Source organism: Sitodiplosis mosellana, unplaced genomic scaffold (genome assembly GCF_009176505.1).
Source record: "Sitodiplosis mosellana isolate CC-2019 unplaced genomic scaffold, AAFC_SMos_1.0 Smas_scaffold_11, whole genome shotgun sequence".
NCBI lineage: Eukaryota > Metazoa > Arthropoda > Insecta > Diptera > Cecidomyiidae > Sitodiplosis > Sitodiplosis mosellana.
Window position 1 is genome coordinate 1,258,486 of NW_022595253.1, and position 20,566 is coordinate 1,279,051.

General features: G+C 35.4%; 1 protein-coding gene across 1 annotated transcript in view; it reads left to right on the top strand.

Annotated features, from left to right (window-relative positions):
• The window catches only part of LOC129567429 (phospholipid-transporting ATPase VD), a 30,245-nt gene extending 9,873 nt beyond the window's left edge, over positions 1 to 20,372 (top strand). Inside the window, exons 3-16 of the mRNA XM_055444295.1 lie at positions 14,825 to 15,185; positions 15,334 to 15,458; positions 15,554 to 16,242; positions 16,355 to 16,616; positions 16,698 to 17,305; positions 17,372 to 17,468; positions 17,546 to 17,701; positions 17,782 to 17,987; positions 18,064 to 18,197; positions 18,312 to 18,497; positions 18,595 to 18,795; positions 18,863 to 19,050; positions 19,134 to 19,274; positions 19,343 to 20,372. Coding sequence (XP_055300270.1) covers positions 14,825 to 15,185; positions 15,334 to 15,458; positions 15,554 to 16,242; positions 16,355 to 16,616; positions 16,698 to 17,305; positions 17,372 to 17,468; positions 17,546 to 17,701; positions 17,782 to 17,987; positions 18,064 to 18,197; positions 18,312 to 18,497; positions 18,595 to 18,795; positions 18,863 to 19,050; positions 19,134 to 19,274; positions 19,343 to 19,391 — 3,403 coding nt within the window. The 3' untranslated portion in view covers positions 19,392 to 20,372. The remainder of the gene's footprint in view (positions 1 to 14,824; positions 15,186 to 15,333; positions 15,459 to 15,553; positions 16,243 to 16,354; positions 16,617 to 16,697; positions 17,306 to 17,371; positions 17,469 to 17,545; positions 17,702 to 17,781; positions 17,988 to 18,063; positions 18,198 to 18,311; positions 18,498 to 18,594; positions 18,796 to 18,862; positions 19,051 to 19,133; positions 19,275 to 19,342) is intronic.
• Positions 20,373 to 20,566: the final 194 nt, after the last annotated feature.

Consider the following 20,566-nt stretch of genomic DNA (forward strand, 5'->3'; position numbering starts at 1 on the left):
AGACCGAAAGCCATATATTTTTTTAACGATGGTTCAATAAAATTGAACGCTTTATTGATTGCCATAAATTCAGAATAATCTATGGATCCATAAAGTTTAGTATTTTCGAGAAGTATTTGATGGGAAAAGCAATTGTGAGTTTAAAGTAGATCACTTTTGATTTCTTTCCCATGTGTACTGCGCCCAGTTTATTCACTGTGTAAACAAACGACAATGTACGATCGAATCATGATGGGATTATTGGAAATTATGATTGAACACGACACCAATTTATACCAAAGTTTAATTGATTTTAACGAGGTTTTAATGATATTTAATTTCGAGCGAAATTTCTTTCTAAACAACCGTAATTAAAATGAGTGTGTATTTTGTTTGCTATTGACCTAATTCAATATTCATCAAGTCTGAAGTGGCGACACAGCCATGTTCGCTCTGTAATCCAATGCACAGCAACAAGATGAAAAAGTCCTTCCATTAACTTTGACACTGATTCAGCAAATAATGCACACAATGGAATGAAATGGAATTTTGCGAGGTTGACCTACATTGAACGAAAGTGTGTTTTTGTAAGCCAATAGTTGGAATGGTGGCCGATCGCGGGAAAAATGAACAACGAGCCGATTCATTGTATGCGAGCCAGTTCGACACGACAAGAATGATCTCACCCCATATGATTTTCACAAATCAATCGTACTGCTGGTTTTTCTCCCTCTCAATATGCAAAAGTCATGACATGCACGTGATTAAATAATAAACGGCCACCGCACGAACCAAGCATAATTTCTTACATGCTCACGAATAAAATGGAAAGAAAATATGTGGAAAACCTACAAGTGTGCACGCAACAAACTGGCAGAAACTAATATGTTAGTTTGTGTGGTCAAACACGTATCGGCCATGCCGCAGCTACTGCATCGCTATCATAAAGCCAAGGTAAACCATCATATGCATTCACACATTTCTATGACTTTGCTCAATGAATTGGGTTGCTTTCAAAGTATGATTTCAATAATTTCCTGCAATTATTATCATTGTTTGTAACTCGTGCGCGTGGTCATCAGTTTTTCAAGACATTTAGAAGATAATTTACTTTTAAACAAATAATAGATAAATATTTTGACAAGATGTAAGACGATTGGATATTTATCTGACATTTTGCAAACAAAAAAAACTCTCCCGCCAACACTTTAGAAGTAAATGAATTCCCAGCTCAGCAGAGAGTTATATTTAAAATAGAACAAGTTCAAGTTTGTTTCCATGATTCAGCCTTTCAACGGCGACGTCGATGCGACCATGCCATAATTTGACTAATGTAATTTGTGACATAATAAAACATATTAATCTCATTGTGGTTACTCAACTGAGTAACTCAAGAGAACGCCATATAAATGATGTAAGTGGACACAACGAATTCTGTTGCATGTGCACTCTATACACAGGGTAGGCTTCCAACTGTTTTTTTGAAGTAATGTAATTGAATGATTTATCGAAACCAAATGGAAACGGGTCAAATCGTCGGTGTTTTTTTTCTTCATTCTCTTCTTCTTAAATACTTGTTTCTGTTGTCTTGAATCGACTCGACTCGACTCGAACCGACTCTAAAGAAATAACCGATGGGTGTTCGACGGCAACCAAAGATTGTTGTTTTCAAGTCCATGAATACTCAAACGCAGCTGAAAGATGTTTTATGCATGTAAAACGGGTTTGTGCGGCCTGAATGTGTGGAAACGGCATCATACGAGAGAAAAAAAATTGAATAATATTTCCAAGACGGGAATTATTTGACGTTTTTGTTTTCTGCGAAAGCCACGCTGCTCTGCTACTACATATGAGATTGACTAGATTGTGTGTGTGTGTGTGTGCGTGATGACTCAATCGACGTTTAAAAAAATCAAACGTTTTGATATTTAATAGCAAAGGCCAAGCTGATATTATCAAACGTATTAAACATCAAATCGATGAACATTACACAGCCAGACATCTAATGCAATTAAATCGCTGTGTTAGAAATGTCGAATGCTTGAACGGTCATTATCGTTGGAATTTGTGTGCTTTATTTGAATTTTGTTTTCATTCCTTTTAACTTACTGCACAGAAATGAAAATTGCGCCAACCACTTCTTTATAAATGTGCTTAATTTCAATAATTTAACTTGATTCGTCAAATTTTTTTATTCTCTCTCTCTCTCTCTCTCTCTCTCTCTCTCTCTCTCTCTCTCTCTCTCTCTCTCTCTCTCTCTCTCTCTCTCTCTCTCTCTACACCAGCTGTTCGAATATCACAAAAATTATTCGCCGACCGAAGCTAAAATATTAACCTTAAAATACAATTTGTTGACAATAAATTGAACATTTTATGTTTATGAATCTTTAATGTTGAGACAGTGATTTACTTGCTGGTGTGTGTGTGTGTGTGTGTGTGTGAGTGTTTTCGTTATACTTAACGTTATACTTATTAAATTGATTACGCGATTTCAAGAGACGCAAATTCACCGCAAACTTTTAATTTCATTTGGAATGAAAATTACGAAGAATTCAATTACGTGTTAGTAGCAATACACGTCTCCATTCGAATTGGCTACGGTGATGTTCATTTGTAGCTGAAGGTTTTCCAGTTTTTTCTGCTGTTTCGTCGTTTAATTCCTTTCTTCTTTCGACCATAGCTCGAACGAGCGAACAAAAAAAAATCGCACACAAAACGATGGTTTTTTTTTGCGCGTAGAAACCGGCGCTTGATCGTATTCGTTAAACGAAGTTCGTTTCATTGGACTTTCGCAATACCGTAACGTTCACATCGATAAAATGTGGCTTTTTTTTGGTTTATTTGCAGCACAGAAATATACATCAGTAAAGATTCAATGTGCGGCCAATGAGATGGTATATTTCGAAAAAAGGTGAATTCTGTGTGCGCGCACGAGCGCTTGTAGTCATGATCGACAGCTCGGCAGCGGTGGTTAGCGCATTCACACACACACACATTAATTTGATTCGAATGTGATCTTTATTGTGCGATGAAATTTCAACGAAATCCAAATAAAGCAGTACGAGAAGTTACAAAGAAACGGTATGCGGTATTCAACCGATTCAAAGCGGTATCCAGTGAAGTAATCCGAAATGAGTTCAAGCACAATGTCAATGTATATAAATCATTTTAATTGATTTTATGCGAATTTTCGGATTGGTTACATCCGCTTGCAAGGACCACGTCTTGCCTCTTTAATTTTTTGATTTTTTTCAATCAAAGAGGTCTTTTGCGCTTCATTTCACTCGGGTTCTATTTAGATAAAACTTGAAATTGAGCATAAAACGAATTGACTGCTACGCATTTGTCCGATTACGACATGCGTAAAAAACTTTATCTGTAGAGGAAATATCAGTTATCACCAAAATATAGTTGGTTTTTTATTTAAGCAAATATTAAGCACCCGAAAAAAAAACCTTGGTTGAAGGTTTCTACATCCTCGGCGCATGCCTTTCATGTGTCACCGCACACTTTTGCCATTTCAATCGTACGATTGTGCTAAATATATGCGGAGAACAATAAGTCGATTCTGTCGAATTAACAACTCATTTATTTTTGATGAATGGCTATTGTCTTTCGGCACGAAGCCAATTTATCTGATGGCACCTTGTAATAATCTCAACTTTTAAGTATACTTACGCTGTGGCGTGTTGAATGATTTACAAAGAGTCTGCAGGTGTCTTATTTTCCAAAGTATTTAACACTAATTAGATGGCAGACGCTAAAATCAAAATAAAAGAATATCGTAATTGCAGGCACCAGAAGTCGTCGATTCGTCTAGATCGCAAAAAGGGTAAAAATCAAAAGTTTGAACAATCGAAAGTGGAAAAATAGCACTCTTACGAATGAAAAATAGAAGAGTCGTTCCATAAAAATTACTCGATTCATCAAAACGCGAACAAAAAATTAATAACACTTGAAATTAGAGTAAGTTATTACCCGTAAATTGCAAACCAACGCAAAAATAATGAAAGACAACAAATGAAAATGAAGGAAACAAAAATGATTCGTTAAAGTTAACGACATACAAACCGCTAACTACACACCAAATCACAATTAAACCGAGCAGTTGAACCATTTTTGCTTTTGACTCAAGGCATATGTTAGCAACCACTGAATGATCAACTTTGCACAGTTTCCACATCAAATCCACCGATGTGTCTGTACCAAAGTGCTTGGTGGCATTTATGACCAAAACACTAAACAAAATTCTCATCATAATTTTCTATTTAATTCTTCCTAAATCACTTTTTGAACACAATACGGTTTTTGTACGGTATTTTGTTGTTTCTATTTTCAAATGTTTAATTTTGAGCACATCATTAATGCACTTTAGCACTAAAACAACCGTGTTAAATATGGAATTGGGTAATAATTTTCATTCAACCGAGTATTTGTAACGCATTCGGCGTACAACATGTTACCCATTCACATTTTCAGATTTGTGTTTCATCTCTTTTGTGCGAGAGTAAAACGCGGTGCGAAATGTTATCGCACGGTTTGCGTGTTTTTTCTTTCTCGTTTGTATATTTTTTGCATATATATTTGAATTGCATTCAATACGTCACGGCCAGTTTGATCTGTACAAATGATTCATAGCGAAAACCGTTCACACCGCTCGTACTATGGGCCATTTGGAACGCAATGGCTGCAATAAACAGAACAATGTACTCCGAAAATTGGAAAAAAAAATTTTTGGCCCGAGTGTCATAAATGGGATTTCTCTTTTTATTAACCTACAAAAAAAAGAAGAAAAACAGATTTCCGGCTATGACCTCATACGTGTTCCAAAATTTCATCGAAATTACAATTCGCGTCAATGAATTCTCCTTGTGTATTCTCATGTAGTTTTATTTTGGAGAAAAAAAAACTACACTAAAATAACGTAAAACACTTGTAAGGAACAGAAGCAAAGTGATAAAAAAATGAATAAATATTTGAAAGTTTTTCAACAGTGTCCATTCGCACATATTTCGTATGTTTGTTTGCACTTAGTCATCCGTCGTTTTTTTTTTTCTTGAAGCACATTATGAGAAGGAAATGAGCACTGCTTCGGACTTTATGTGAATTTCTGAATTGAAAGATGAAAAAAACACACACACATACATCACGTTGAAACCGTATTGATCGGGCCGTATGACGTAAAATCGAGTAAAAATTTGTGTGTCAATTTTATATGGTGTAAGCGGACTTTCAACAAGTAAACCGTAACGTTTTCTGACTTTACTCTCTCTCTGTCTCTCTGTCTCTCTTTCACTCCATCTTTCTTCGTCTTTGTTTTGTATTTTCCTGCGCGGTATATTTTTCGATACGGTGGCGGCCGTGTATAGAGGTTTGTGTGTATTTACCTTCGTTGCTAAATTACCATGAAGAAAATGGAAATGAAAATGTTTCACTGAGTGATTTCAAGCTGATTAACTGAAACGGATGCAGACGGACAAAAATTAATGAGTTATAGAAACGCGGTTCGAATGTGCGGTGCGCGCCTGATACGTTTAAGTGAATTTACATGTTCAATTGGAAATTGGGTCTGTTTTAGCTTGTTCTTCTCTGTTTATATTGTGATTGACGCACATCAATCGTGTTGGTGAGGGAAATCGCGAGTGAATCACTGAGGTGCAGCACATGGAAAAAGCATATGCATCGTTACCGAGATTTTCGCTTTGTTTCGAACTGATCAAATGAAAAGACACGAAAAGTCATAACTGTTTCGTTGATCGTTGTGTGTTTAGTTAACGAACATATATTGTTTGATGATTGACGGACCTGGATAATGACATCCGCATTGGTTGAAGTTCTATGAAGTTGATGCGTTAATTTTGTGCGGATGGTACATAGAGTGAAATGTGAAACGATTGATGCCATGATTTGTTGGCAACAGTTCTGTGCAAATATACGTGAATTTTTGGCAAGCTAATGCTGAAACGATTTGTTGCTCTTTTTTTAGTTCAAATGTTCATTACATGTGATTCGTTACATTGTTGAGCTTTTATCGGAGTGTCGTATATATTGGGCCAATATTTATTGGCATTAATTTGATTCATATTCTTCGAACGAATATTGACACGTTTTTTCCGACGTCATTCAACGTACCACAATCGAAATTGTACATTAATAACAATTGCAAGTGAAATGGCATAGGTTTGAAAAGACGGAAACATTCTATTTTCAAACGACACCAACACCATACACACAGGCACAAAGAGTTTATCGATTTATTTCAGTTGAATATGTCCGCAAACGATTCGACCTTCGACTAGCATACGACATATTAGCATTTTACAAAATGAAAGACATATTTTCAAAGTGTGTGCGTAAGCAAAACTAGCACAATTCACGAATCGTTGCCAATTAAGCACGCTTTTTCGATTGTTGCCACACAGTTGAATTCATATTTCTAGCCAGTCAATTTACGAATCGTCATTTCACGAACAGAACTTCACTCTATTACTCTTCCCATTGCACGATTTCATTCTATTGCGGAGTTGGACGCAAATAAAACGTTTACTACTTCGTTAAATGTTATTCCCTTTGATAACAACAAATGTATGGCGGACTCAGATATCAGCGAGGACAGTTGTGTAGCTACTTACAATTTCTACTGGTCACTCAATATCGCCGGTTCATACAATGTATACAGAGTGAAATCTTTGTGATATGCGCAGCTAGACACAACAAGAATACTCCTCACAAAACGAAAACAAATGCAAATAATCGATTGACATGCAGCTTACCCACAATTATAAGTAATTCAGCATTCTGAATTGGCCATTTTATTCTCATTTCAACAACATTCAACAACAATAACAAAAAAAAATAACATGAAACAAGAAAAAGCATGTACGAGGGCATCGTTTTTCGTCTTGACAAATCGATTCGGACTGTGAATGGATATAACTGTGGCTATTATGATTAATGGAATTCATTCAAAGTCTAATCTAAGATCCACCAGTAGCACACACTCGTATCGTGAATTAATTAATCATGGAACATATTTATTTACATGATGTGTTCACATTTAGATGTCATTTAGAAGAAATTCCTTTCAGGCACTTGCAAAAATTAAGAATGTCTAAATGTTTTGCATTTATAGGCAATTTAGTTCGGGAATAATGAAAAACGTGATTTGTTTTTTCACAAAGTCATTATTTTATTTTTGCACAAAAAAAAACCAATGAAAAGAAATGCTTAATACTAAAATTAATTTACTCTATACAGCGAGCACAGTTTATAGAATTTTTAAGGAACTATAAATCATTGCATTTGTTTATGTGAGTGAAGAAGCAGAATACAATTCATTCAATTGTCATCGTATACATCAACATGCTATAGGAGTAAATTGAAGTAAATTTTCGAGAAAATCTGCGCGAAAATGAAGAATAAATATTTTCTATAAAAAAGTGTATGAAATAACGATAAAAGATTGTATGCAGACATTGATGCAAGTATTCAAGCCAAGTGGACAGACACCGCTGATGCTGAGCAATGGCGCACATTGACAATAGGTGATAGTTAAAACCATGCTCAAAATCACTTACTCGCCCAATTCTTTGTGCATTGAAAGTTCCTTGAACGACCTGTGATTGTCACCTCTGTGTAAACACGTTGATACTTAACTTAAGTACACAGCAAAAACGAAATCATCCCAAATAATTTCTTTTCAATATCGTAATAAAAAATGGTATACTGTTTACTGTTCAGCGACTAAAGTTATAACGGTAAGACCGTAAAAAAAATAGGTCAAAAATCTTTTCCAATAAAATCATGGCCGGCTAACGTTAATTATTGACCCTCCCAATGGAAAACGCAACGAGTGAAATGAGAATACGGATCAATTTTTAGTATTGGACTTTAAAATTTTATTCAAAAAATTCGGAATGACTCGTATCAATTTGAAATAATGTTCGGTTCATTCAATGACCAAATCCATACTAAATAAATTATTTTCGGGAAGCTATCCAGTAGAACTCTGTAGTTAATATGTACACCAGTAGGTTTGCTCGTGTGATTTTTCTGCTTGCAATCATCATTTGCGATCAAACCATACGCGTGCGTTTAAATGTAGCGTAGAGCCATTCGTTCATTTAAAATTCATTTTTTTATCGATTTTCGATATAAACACAATTTGGACTTCAGATTCATAAAATGGCCAGTATTGCGCTTTCCTTTTGGTTTGAAAAATCGAATATTTTGCTCTAGATAATTCTTTTAAACATGCGGAAAATCAACAGAACGAAACTTTTAAAGCGTTACATTTTTGTGAGTTTTCAAATTGAAATGTCTGCCACATGCCGTTTTTTCGTCTTTTTATTCTGTTATAATGTCAATCGAATCGTAATTTTTTCTTTTTGATATCTTTCGGTAATTTCCGCATTTATTGACGCGAACTTTTGCCTTGGTTTGACGCCGCAAAAAACATTTCGTCAATATTTGAAAATCATCACAAATCACCAGATTGACACGATAAAAGCGAAGCGAGCATGTAAATGTCTGTGATGTGTAAATGGGTTACGAAATGGTCATGTGGCTGAATGTGTTATCTGTGATCGCGCCACAAAATATATTGCACTTGCTACACTATAGCATTGAATATTTGCATTGAATGCGATGATAAACTTTCTTTGTAGAAAGAATCGCTTTAAAAATACCACATGATAAATGCCTGAGAAATATTTTGTGACATTCCAATGAAGAGCAAGAGAATTAAAGCGATTGTAAACGAAACAAAAAATGACATGCAGTGAAAATGATTTCGACCACTCGACCAAATCAAATAAAAGCTTATTCAGTGTCTCATCGCAGTGAGTGACTTACTGTTGTTTTATCGAGGTCTAGAAAGGTCTAGAAATATATTTATCTAAAGTTCATTCAAAATTAACAAGTCGATTTGATTCGGTCGGGCCAACAGAGAACGAAAAAAAAAAAATAAGAGGAAAGAAAATGTACGGCACTAGAACAAAAGAGAGAAAGAGAGTAATATTCATTGAACGATTGAAAAACCAGAAATACGCCCAATCATTTTTATTGCGTTCTGAGTGTTGCATGAACGCCGCTGTAGCTAACGGAGCCATGAATTGTACGGTCAGTGTGAGTTGGTTTGTTTACGTTGTGGCTAGCGTGCCCACCATATGATATAAACATATAGTGGGAGTATGTAATCCATGAACAAAAGCATGGATTTTTTTTACCCTTTTTCTATGTTTTATCGACGGTTTCTTTAACCATTGCTGCTCAACACTAAAATATTTATTAAGGTCGCTGCTTTTTTTTCTTTTCTTCTACCTCAATCCAGTCTCGCAACTAACGGATCGAAATACCTACTGATTTCGGTTTTGAATCTGGCATTGCATGAAACACAACACTTACAGGGAAAAAAAAATTCGTGTTCATTGCACAAAAAAAATCGAACGACAAATCAATTGGATTGAATTTGGCATTCCCAAAAACCAAAAGCTAACCATTAGAATGTGTGCTTTGCACTGACATATGGTCACCAATTTATTGTCGAATCAATAGAATTTGCTAGAAGTTCCAGTTCATGGTCAAAGTCCAACCAACACCAATGGCATGCGATCAATGCGACGAGAGAAAACAACGTATGATTTTATCGACCTATTGTGTGTGTGTGTAAGTGTAATGGAGGAAAAAAATCGTCAACCTAATTTTCGATTGCCGATTATTATATGCTTTGATGTTAACACTTGAAACGTCAACTTCCTCGTTATATACCTATGCGATTTTGATTTCAATACACTTTCCCCATGATGATATCACACACCGAACATTATGTGGAACAATACGAAAACGTAGAAAGAAAAAAATAATTTATTTTTCGTTTCGTTTCCTATCGTGTGTTGATTTTTCCTCCGTTCACAAGGAGCGTCCAATTTGCGTTATCAAGCCCATATATTTGTTTATGTTGCGTGAATCGAATCCATTTATCTTTGGAAATTATATTTGGAGCCAAGCAACAAAATATGCATCGAAAACGATGAATGCTACGTACAAATTAAATGTGTTTGAATTTGTGTCAATCGACAAAAAGAGCGCAGAAAAAACAACGCGCAAAAATAAAAGCCCACACACATTCAAAACGGTCAACTATTTGAAGATTGAAACAGTACACCGCATAAAGAGCGCTGAACTGCACGATATTCATGACTTTGAGCATGCTATTCTATTTAGTTGACACTTTACATTGAATTTCACAAAGGTTTTTGTCAAGGTAATTAACATGCTCAATCACAATGTATCCATTCGCTTTTACTGGCACAAGCTGCCGTTCAATAAAACAAGGCACTCAATTTTGCACCGGGCTTACTACGTGTATCATGATGCAAAAAAATAATACATACATCAAATGATGGAATATTGGGTTCAGATGATTTTTTTTTTCGTAAATTTCATGACAAATAGCTCATTTAATTTTGATGCCGTGTGGGAGCAAATGAAAAGGAAACCAAATTGATTCTTTGAACAACAAAAAGAGGTTCACTGGAAGAAGCAACATCTTTATTGAGGTTGAGCTTGAGGTTATTTGCGGTGGTGAATATGCAAATGAATATTGTAGTGCAATTTCTCTTTGTTTCGGTATTAAATAGATTTGCATGAACATTAATGTTAGTCAATTTTGATGGCGCGGTTTGCACACCCTCGTCAAAGCTCTTGTCTTGGCTTACAACATTGTCTGTCTGAGCCATCTCCTATATCGCTTTTAATTCCTCTATTTTTGGAATTTAAACACCAAATGATTCATTGCGCTTCGCTACCACCCTTATTTATACTTGACGCAAATTTTGACTACACCTACGGATGGTGACCAAGAAAAACCTTTGAAAAAGTCTGGGATAACTCCATTATACTGGTCCAGTGGTTACTTTACTTCGGCAAGTTCTGTCTTTGTAGTACAATTTGGTTCTTTTCAAGGATATTATTGCTGAATAACACATGTTCACGCCTAACCCACATTCTCTGTTAGGTTGAGTAAGAACTTATGCATGAAAAAATTCTCACATCAAAAGCACATCTCTGACGTGACATAAATTACATCTAAGCCGTGAACTGATGCAGCCTTAGACTGCCAGTCAAAAACACTTTTAGCGCTGTAGGTAGGAAAATGTTTGCTACAGTGCTACACATAGAGAAAAAAAAGTTACGTTTCTTGGTGTTAGTGATTCTTGATTCTGACCCAAAGTTTTTTTTTGCTACTATAAAAGATTTTCTTTCGCCGAAATTTTTTTTTCGTTGTGTTGGTGCGGCGAAATGTGCTTTAACAGCGGCGGAATTTTTTTTCGAAAAAGAATCTTTCACTTGTCAAATTCACACCAACACAACCAAAGTTGTTTTTCGACGAATTTTTTTTTTTCGTATAAGCCATAAAACTTTGGGTCAGAATCAAGAAAAAGAATCATTAACACCAAGAAACGCGACTTTATTTTCCTGTGTGTATTAACAAATTGCTCGCTCAAGAACGTAGCTCTCTAGCAAAGAAAAAAAAATAGGTGGCATATTGATAGAGTCGATGTTTGAGGTGTGTTGACAGACCACTGACTCGATGATCAGTGTAAAGTATTGAACTTGACTTTCCATCTATTCGTGTGCCACCCGGGCGATCCAATTTCGAGTTTACAAATTCATGACTGTTGCATGTAATGACTCGTGGCTTGGCGCACCAAGAGTAAAAAGACAGACACAAAAAACTTGTTCAATTAACTGTGAGCAACGCACTGGGCGAATGAAGCCTATCGGTGATTTCTACTGGTGTATATACTCTATTGACACGCGGATATTATTGTTTATGCATTTCACATCGAATTGGTCAAGGTTACAACGTTGTTTGTATCATATGTGATAGTACTCGGAGCGGCATATGAATATGCTATCATTGCAATCAGTTTCTCAGTATCACAATATTTGGTTTGAACGAAATAGCAACTATAAATGAGTTATTACAAAACACTCTATGTCAGATCGCAGTCATTCTACTGCACCCCGTATTGAGTGTTGTTGCAATGAATATTTCATGGGCTGGATCTCTTCAAACCGCTATCAATTGACAAAATAATAACCAAATGTACAACGAGTATGAACGAATCAAATGGTTGGCATATGGAAAACACATGAGTATAGAGTATACTTCACTCAATGACTGTTGTTATCAATCGTTGATATGAAATTGGGCCTGAACATAAACGCCTTTCCATTTCTCAGTAATTTCACACACTTCAAGCATGTTTCAACGACAACCAAGAATGTTTGCATTTGAGCCACAGAAAATTACCCGAAGTTGGTTATTATTATTGGAAAATATTCCATTTGATATAATTGGAAACGACAAAGAAGAACACTGCTTTTATCCATGCTTACAATTTATCGTTTAATTGGTAGATACAGCGATGGTGTGCTGTTTATATAATTGAGTAGCAATTAGAAAGGCCGCGCAACAACCGAACAATTTTTAGTGGTTTCGATTGCAAAATATTTTATCTAATATCAAAATATTTTCACCCAATTTCATTCAAGTTGACACACATATGTGCTATTTGACAGATTCAATGTATACGGCATGTTCTTGATTGCCGTAATTTCTAGTGAAATGCCCAAGCAAGTGTGCGCTGTGTGGAACTTCTAAAAAGTTATTATATTTTATCGACCAACATCATTTTTATGCATTTATTATTAGTTGAGTGTTTATTCAAAACTAACACCGAAATACCTATGACCGATAGGGCGGTTTGCGAGTACAAGCATTTTCAGTTGTTGCTATGCATTTTTCATGAAAATAAAAATCCATTGGCTTGGCAGTGACGAACCATGAATTAATTGACATATTTGAATCAATATGAAACACATGCTCGTGGAAATTATTGCGTCTATCGTCCGATGTCAAAGAGACAGTGTATGCGACATGCTCGTTCTACACCTCCTTCTATCAATAATTTATAATTAAAGAAACATGTGCCATATGCGAATTAAATCAAAATGGAAACAGTCGTTAAATTGTGATCAAATAGAGTAGAATGAAAATTGTCCACTTCAATTGTATCAGATATACAGAAGCACAACTGGTGGTTCTTTCAAAGAATTTATTTACATATTTCATATCTTCTGTCTAAAGAATTGTTTAATTTTTCTTCAAAGAATATCGACAATTCATTCCAATAGGGTCAATTCCATCGTCAATTCCATCAAGAAAAGTTCATCCCTATAGACCTCAAATTTGCTTCCATTTCAATAAATTTTAATAAATTACCCACGGAATCTGCTCTTTCGTCGCTTTATTTCAGGCTTATGTAGAAGAATATCAAATAGGGTCGGCCCATTACCTTTCAATTTCGATGGAAATGTGCATTGATCTCTCTCTCCCGCTCTTACGGTAGAACACATAGAATAATAACATATCATTGAATCAATACATGTATAGGGTATGAATTATTACCTGAAATATTTATCAAAGTTTTGAAGCCACAAGAAATCAATAATATCACTCAAAGTTTGGGTACAATTGACGAAAATCACAACTTCTAAGAAACAACTTATACATTGTATGTTCGTGTTCTTATTTTGGACATTCATTTAAGATAATGAATTTGATTATTGTGAGAATTTTTTAGTTTCTGAATAAGAATTTTTCAGTTTGTCTGAATAATTGATTCCAATAGTTCTGATTAACTCGAAAACTTTCTCTCAAATTGTTCGTTCAATCTCAGAGCTAGTAGTTAACAATAGACAAGTAGAACATTGATCGTTATTGATTGCGTGTGAATAAGCTTTCGCGTGAAGCACAATTGAACATATAATGAACAGCTGTTTTGAAAATTAAAATAATATGCATTTGAACTCAATGTTGAACTCATTTATGAAATTCCTGTTGTTCGTTTCACAATTTACCGGTTCACAAATGTGAATACCTAGATATACTACAGTGTGTGAGGATCATCTGAATACATTCGAATTGCTTTAAACTGAATTGCGATTAAACTTATTTAGTATTCATCGTATGAAATTTTCGTTTCACAATATTGTTCATCGCTTTGTGCTGATTAAGAACGATTTACATTGAAGTGTTCGTCATATGTCGTCATATTGTGTAATTCTTTTACACATTGTCTATTTATACAAATTCTGAGTTCAAAATGTGCTTTGAATTCGAAACGTTTTACTGTGATTTGCTTGTAATTTAACCGATTATCAATGGTTGATAGTGGTTGTTCTTATGTATAAAGTCGATAGACGTAAACTTTCTTTTTTTTTAAAGAACCATAAACAAAGTTCTGGATTTGAATAATTCATGAATGCGTTCGACGCTCAATCGAATATTTTATTCAGCCATTTCTTTCATTGATATATTGACCTTATTCAGGCTAATAAATGGTTTTCTTATTCAAAAGTCAGACCAAGCGCAGTTGGGGAATTCCCACAAGACGAACGTCACCATCAATTTTCCCTGTGAATTGCGGTTAAACAATTGGCCATAAAGTTGTGTAGTGACATTGGTTGCAGTCTCATAATTACCGTAAAATATGCATCTCTGTTCCATGTATTCACAAGTACGTCGCAGTTTCTGTGTTAAACATACTCTGATTGAAATCTAATCGCAATTCGACTGCAAATGGAATTGATTCCATTGATTGCCCAATTTTTCTGTTGTGCTCAGACGGTAGTGGATTGTTTTAGTGTTTGCTTGCATGATTAGCCCAAATTATTGACGTTTCGATGTCAAACCATTTACGGAATAATTTCAACAAATCTACTCTCCTGAATTTTTCATCTAAATTTCAATTTTGGTCGGTTCTTTTATTTGCAGAGCGTCGGAGCGGTATTTGAAGGTATTGTGGCGAGATGTTTGCGTGGGTGACATTGTGCATTTATCAAATAATGAAACAGTTCCTGCCGATATTCTATTACTGCGAACAAGTAATCCGCATGGTGTATCATACATTGATACTTGTGACTTGGATGGCGAAACAAATTTAAAGCTACGCGAAGTGGTGCGTGGTTTTACGGACAAACAACAGCTATTCACGCCAAGTAAATTCACTAGTCGCGTTGAAGTCGATTTGCCAACAACAAAGATTTTTAAATTTAACGGTGCTCTAATACATCCATCTGGCGAACGTGTTCCTGTATCCACCGAAAATTTACTTTTACGAGAGAGTAGACTTAAAGTAAGTGGTTTGTTTTGGTTTGGTTTAGTTCGGTTCGGTTCGGTTCGGTTTGGTTGACATTGAAAATCAATCGATACTTGTCACACCTACTCACACACACACACACTCTGGAAACTAACATGATTTGATTTCGTTGTTCAATTTGCAGAATACAGATTTCATCGAAGGAATCGTTGTATATGCGGGCCATGAAACGAAAGCCATGTTGAATAACAGTGGACCACGGTATAAGCGATCTCAGCTAGAGCAGCAAATGAATTACGATGTGATTTGGTATGTTCAATTGTCATGTGCTTATCCAGAATGAGAATGATTGGGGTATGTAGCGGAAGGATTAATGTTTTGCGCTTGTTTTTTCTGTTTCGTAGGTGTGTTGTCATTCTGTTAGTTATGTGCATTATTGGTGCCATCGGGTGTCGAGTGTGGCTGCAGAAATTCGTTGAAATGGACATTTATTTTCTACCGAAAATTAATGAGCCAAATTTTGAAGCGTTTTATACGTTTTGGACATACGTAATCATATTACAAATAATGATTCCGTTATCTCTATATGTTACCATTGAGCTGTGCAAAATTCTTCAAGTATTTCACATACACAACAATTCGGATTTGTATGACATTCAGACGAACAAACGGACCGAGTGTCGTGCAATGAACATCACCGAAGAATTGGGCCAAGTGCAACACATTTTTAGCGATAAAACCGGTACTTTAACGGAGAATAAAATGCTTTTTCGCAAATGTACTATAAATGGTGCTGATTATAATCATGTGTCATCGGAATTGGAAAAAGCGTATATGAAACCCGGTGCACCGGCCCCACCGATTATGATCAATCCACAATTGATGGAAGATATGGTTGCTTCATTCTTCAGTGATACGTACACGAAGCAAGCACAACGAATTCAAGAATTTTTTCTAGTTTTATCAATATGCAATACGGTGATTGTGAGTGCTTTTCCACATCACGACTCAATGAATGCCAGCGGAATGATTGAAACACCGAAAAGCAACACAAAAGCTTACCACAAAAATGGAAGCAATGGAATTGCTAATGGTAAATTGGATTCTCTTGATAAATTTTAAATGAATTTTTCATCAGATAAATTGTTTCAATTATTCACAACTCGATATTGTTTCAACTTCAATTTTTGACGCTGTCGCTTTAGATCAATACACTGTTAGAATTATGCACGACAAAGCAACCAATTCCACTGAACCACGCACTTTGACGTCGTCATCACCGCCGAATTCATTAAGCGTTAAGCAAAATCATGTGCCATCTCTGTCGCCGATCAATAGTTCAACCGAGTCAACGCCCACATCAGACAGTCCACCGATGAAATTCAAAGCGAACAACAATGATTTTCTACGTGGATCCAAAGCCAAATCAATACTTTCGTCTATTTTGAACAATAAAACGGATAAAAGGTAAATAAAACGGGAATAACAAAACAATTTGATTGAATCAAACACCATCGGTCTAACACATCGTTTTAATTTTCCACACAGAAAACCAGCAACAACGCCCGAAATCGCAATCTCAGATGGACGGCCAATTTATGAAGCTGAAAGTCCCGATGAATTGGCATTGGTGAATGCCGCATTTAGCTATGATATGTGCTTAATGAACCGAACACCAAATCATATATTGGTCAATGCCATTGGACGTGGACAAATCGAGTTTGAAGTACTTAAAATATTGCCATTTGATTCGAATCGCAAATGTATGTCGGTTGTGGTACGTGAAACGGGAACACAAGATTTAATTCTGTACACAAAAGGAGCCGATACATCGATATTACCAGTGTTGGCGCCCATCAAAAGTGATCCATTCGAACATGAATTGCGCGAGAAAACTCAACAACATTTGGATATGTATGCGAAACAAGGTTTGCGGGTATTGGTTATGGCAAAGCGACACTTGAAACCACAAGAGTTTGCCGAATGGGCAGCAAAGCACAAGGAAATCGAACTATCAATGGAACATAATCGGGAGAAACGGACTCGTGAATCATTTTTAATGCTCGAAAAGAATCTCACATTGTTGGGAGCGACTGGCATTGAAGACAGACTACAGGATGGTGTGCCGGAAACGATAATATCTCTTCGCAAAGCTGGTGAGTAACAGTATTTGACTTTGTGTCGTATGAGAGAACTAAATCTAAATCTTCTTTTATGCGAAGGCATTGCAATTTGGGTTTTGACTGGTGACAAACCGGAGACGGCCATCAATATCGCTTACTCAGCCAAATTGTTTCAACCAAATATGGAATTGTTGAGGTAATTTTTAAACGCTAATAATCAAGTCAATTTATTCGAATCGAAATGACAATATCATCGATCAATTCTTCTTTCAGGCTAATGGCACGATCACGGGATTCCGCAGAAAATTCCATTCGATTTTATTTGAATGAAATCGGAAAACAAGAAATTAACTCAAGTTCTCGGCCAGCCAATAAACAACGTGCACTGGTTGTCGATGGCAAAACATTAACGTATTTATTGGATCCAAGGTTAGTATTTGAATTAATCGAATTCAATTCAACTCAATATATGATTTATTTTCGACTCAATTTAAATTGTCAAATTGTAGATCGAATTTAACAAGACCGTTTCTAACATTGTGTCAACATTGTGCCTGTGTTTTGTGCTGTCGCTCAACACCATTACAAAAAGCATATCTCGTAAAAGTGGTAAAAGAAGAAATGAATATCAGTACATTGGCAATTGGCGATGGTGCAAATGACGTTTCAATGATTCAAATGGCTGATGTTGGTGTCGGAATCTCCGGTCACGAAGGCATGCATTTGACTTTGTTTTAAATTGAATTGAAGAAATTGTTGCTATTTATGTATTTTTTCAATTTAAATTATAGGAATGCAAGCAGTTATGGCGTCCGATTTTACAATGTCACGATTTAAATTCCTGGAAAAACTCCTACTCGTTCACGGTTTCTGGTCATACGATCGGCTGGCTCGCATGATTCTGTATTTTTTCTACAAAAATGCGGTACATACACATTTTGCATTACAAAATCTCTTTATCTTTTTACTCGTTACGCTTTGCGATAAACACAACTTCAACATATAATGTTTTATTTTATCGCAATTCTCTCTGGAACAGGCATTTGTTTTTCTGGCATTCTGGTATCAATTTTATTGCGGCTTCTCGGCCCAAGTCATGATCGACCAAATGTACTTGATGCTGTTCAATTTAGTCTTCACAGCACTGCCTCCCCTTGTGATTGGTGTGTACGATAAGAACATTCCGGAAGATTTACTTTTTTCAAAACCATACCTATACAGATATGTAAGTTGATTCTACGGCAAAATTTTCAACTCGAAGAAATTTTCAATTTTTTTAAATTTCGAAAATAACACATCTCAATCTGTTTTGTCATTTACAGAGTCGATTGGGCCTGGCGTATAAGCCGATTTCATTTTGGCTCGTCATGTTGGATGCAGTGTATCAAAGTTTAGTCATATTTTTTATAGCCCTAGGTGCGTATAACGGTTCTGATGTTGATATTTGGGAATTTGGAACCACCATTACCACATCGTGTTTGTATACGATGTTAGTTCACTGTGCCATTGGAATACGATCATGGGTAAATTGAACTTTAATCAACATGTTTAATTTTTGACATCAATTTTAATCCATTTCGATTATTTCAGACGATTCTTCACGTTGCTTCGATATTTATCAGCCTGATATCATATTATGCATTTGCAATGACGTACAATGCTTTCTGTGTAACCTGTTTGGGTATACCATCGACGTATTGGGTGATATTTCATTGCATGCAATCGTCAGTTCATTGGCTCATCATTGTATTGACGGTGGTGATTGGTGTTCTACCCAAGTAAGCCTTGCTAGACTAAAATCAACATGTTCATGATTTTAATTTAAAATTTCTCTTCGGTTTGCCCTCATCTTTTCGTATAGCTTTTTGGTGCAAGTGACACGAACCATGTTCCGACCGGACGATATCGTCTGTGAATTGCTGCAAAGTCGCAAAGAAAAGCAAACCAATTCCGATTTACTGGTGACGTGGTCACGTTCAACATCTGCTTCGTCTATCTATAGGTGTGTGTACAATTTTGTGTGCAGTTGTTTTGTGACATAATAATAATTTCATGTTGATTTCATTACAGAACTGTGGAGCATACTCCGAAACAGCAGATCATTTCAACGATTGGATGATTTGTAAACAGGAACACATCATGGTTTCATATCAAAATTTTAATCAAACACAGACACACACTTCATAGATTAGTATGGAAAGTGTGTTTGCCGCTTTAGCGAAACACGTACTTCAACGAAAACTACCATCTCGGTCTAATCATGTAGCTCAAATCTTGCCAAAAACAAGCATATCTCCCAACGACGCAACCATCATTTTTTATCATATTTCTTTAGCTCTTTTGTCACGTTTTCTTTTTATATTATAATTTGTTGTCATCAAGCAAGAATCTTTACATATGAATTTGTTGGAAGAGTTGAACGGTCAAAATTAAAACCGATTTCTTACAAATGGCTATGGTAAACCAATGAAAAAAAAAACACACACATCCATTTGATTTCAAATCACAACCGTTTGATTGCGTATTACTTTATTTTTATTCAATTGTGTATTTTGTGCGCCACGAAATGAAACTACCTGAATTTGACTTGATTATATGTTCCAAAATAAAATTGTCGAAGGTGCATTGAATGAAATACTGTGGCCTTTGCGAAACACATTTGAACAATTTAATTCATACATAAACACAGAACAACAAACAATTTGGAACAGAAATCAAAAAAAAATTATTATTAAAATCGAAGAGAAAAAAAACAAAAATTTATGAAAACAAACAGACTTTATGAAGATGAAAATATATATTTACAAATACGAAATCTATTTTGTGAAAATCATTTGTATTTGAGCCATCATTTAAAAGACATAACAATAAGATATCTATAAATAATACAATGAATATTAGTCAAAACATCCAAGTGGAAGCGGATGATGATGATGATGATGAAGAAAAAAAACATTTATTATCAAATATGGCTGTGAAACTAATTAAAATAAACACAATAATAGCATAATGTTTTTTTTTTGTAAATAACTGACAATTGATATGAGTCAAGAGAAAAGTGACAGCAAAATAGACAAATACAAAATGGAAATGAAGAAAATCTCTTCACAATTGTTATAATCAATTTCACTCTGATAATCTGAAGATAACTTAAAACGATTTCTGGTTTATGATTTGAAGGGAATTCCTGATGCAATTCGCATAATTTATGCATTCATTCATTGTGTGATACAATTTATGGATGCCTTAAATTGGTCTTTCAGTTTATGCATCAGTTATGATCAAATTTGCTAA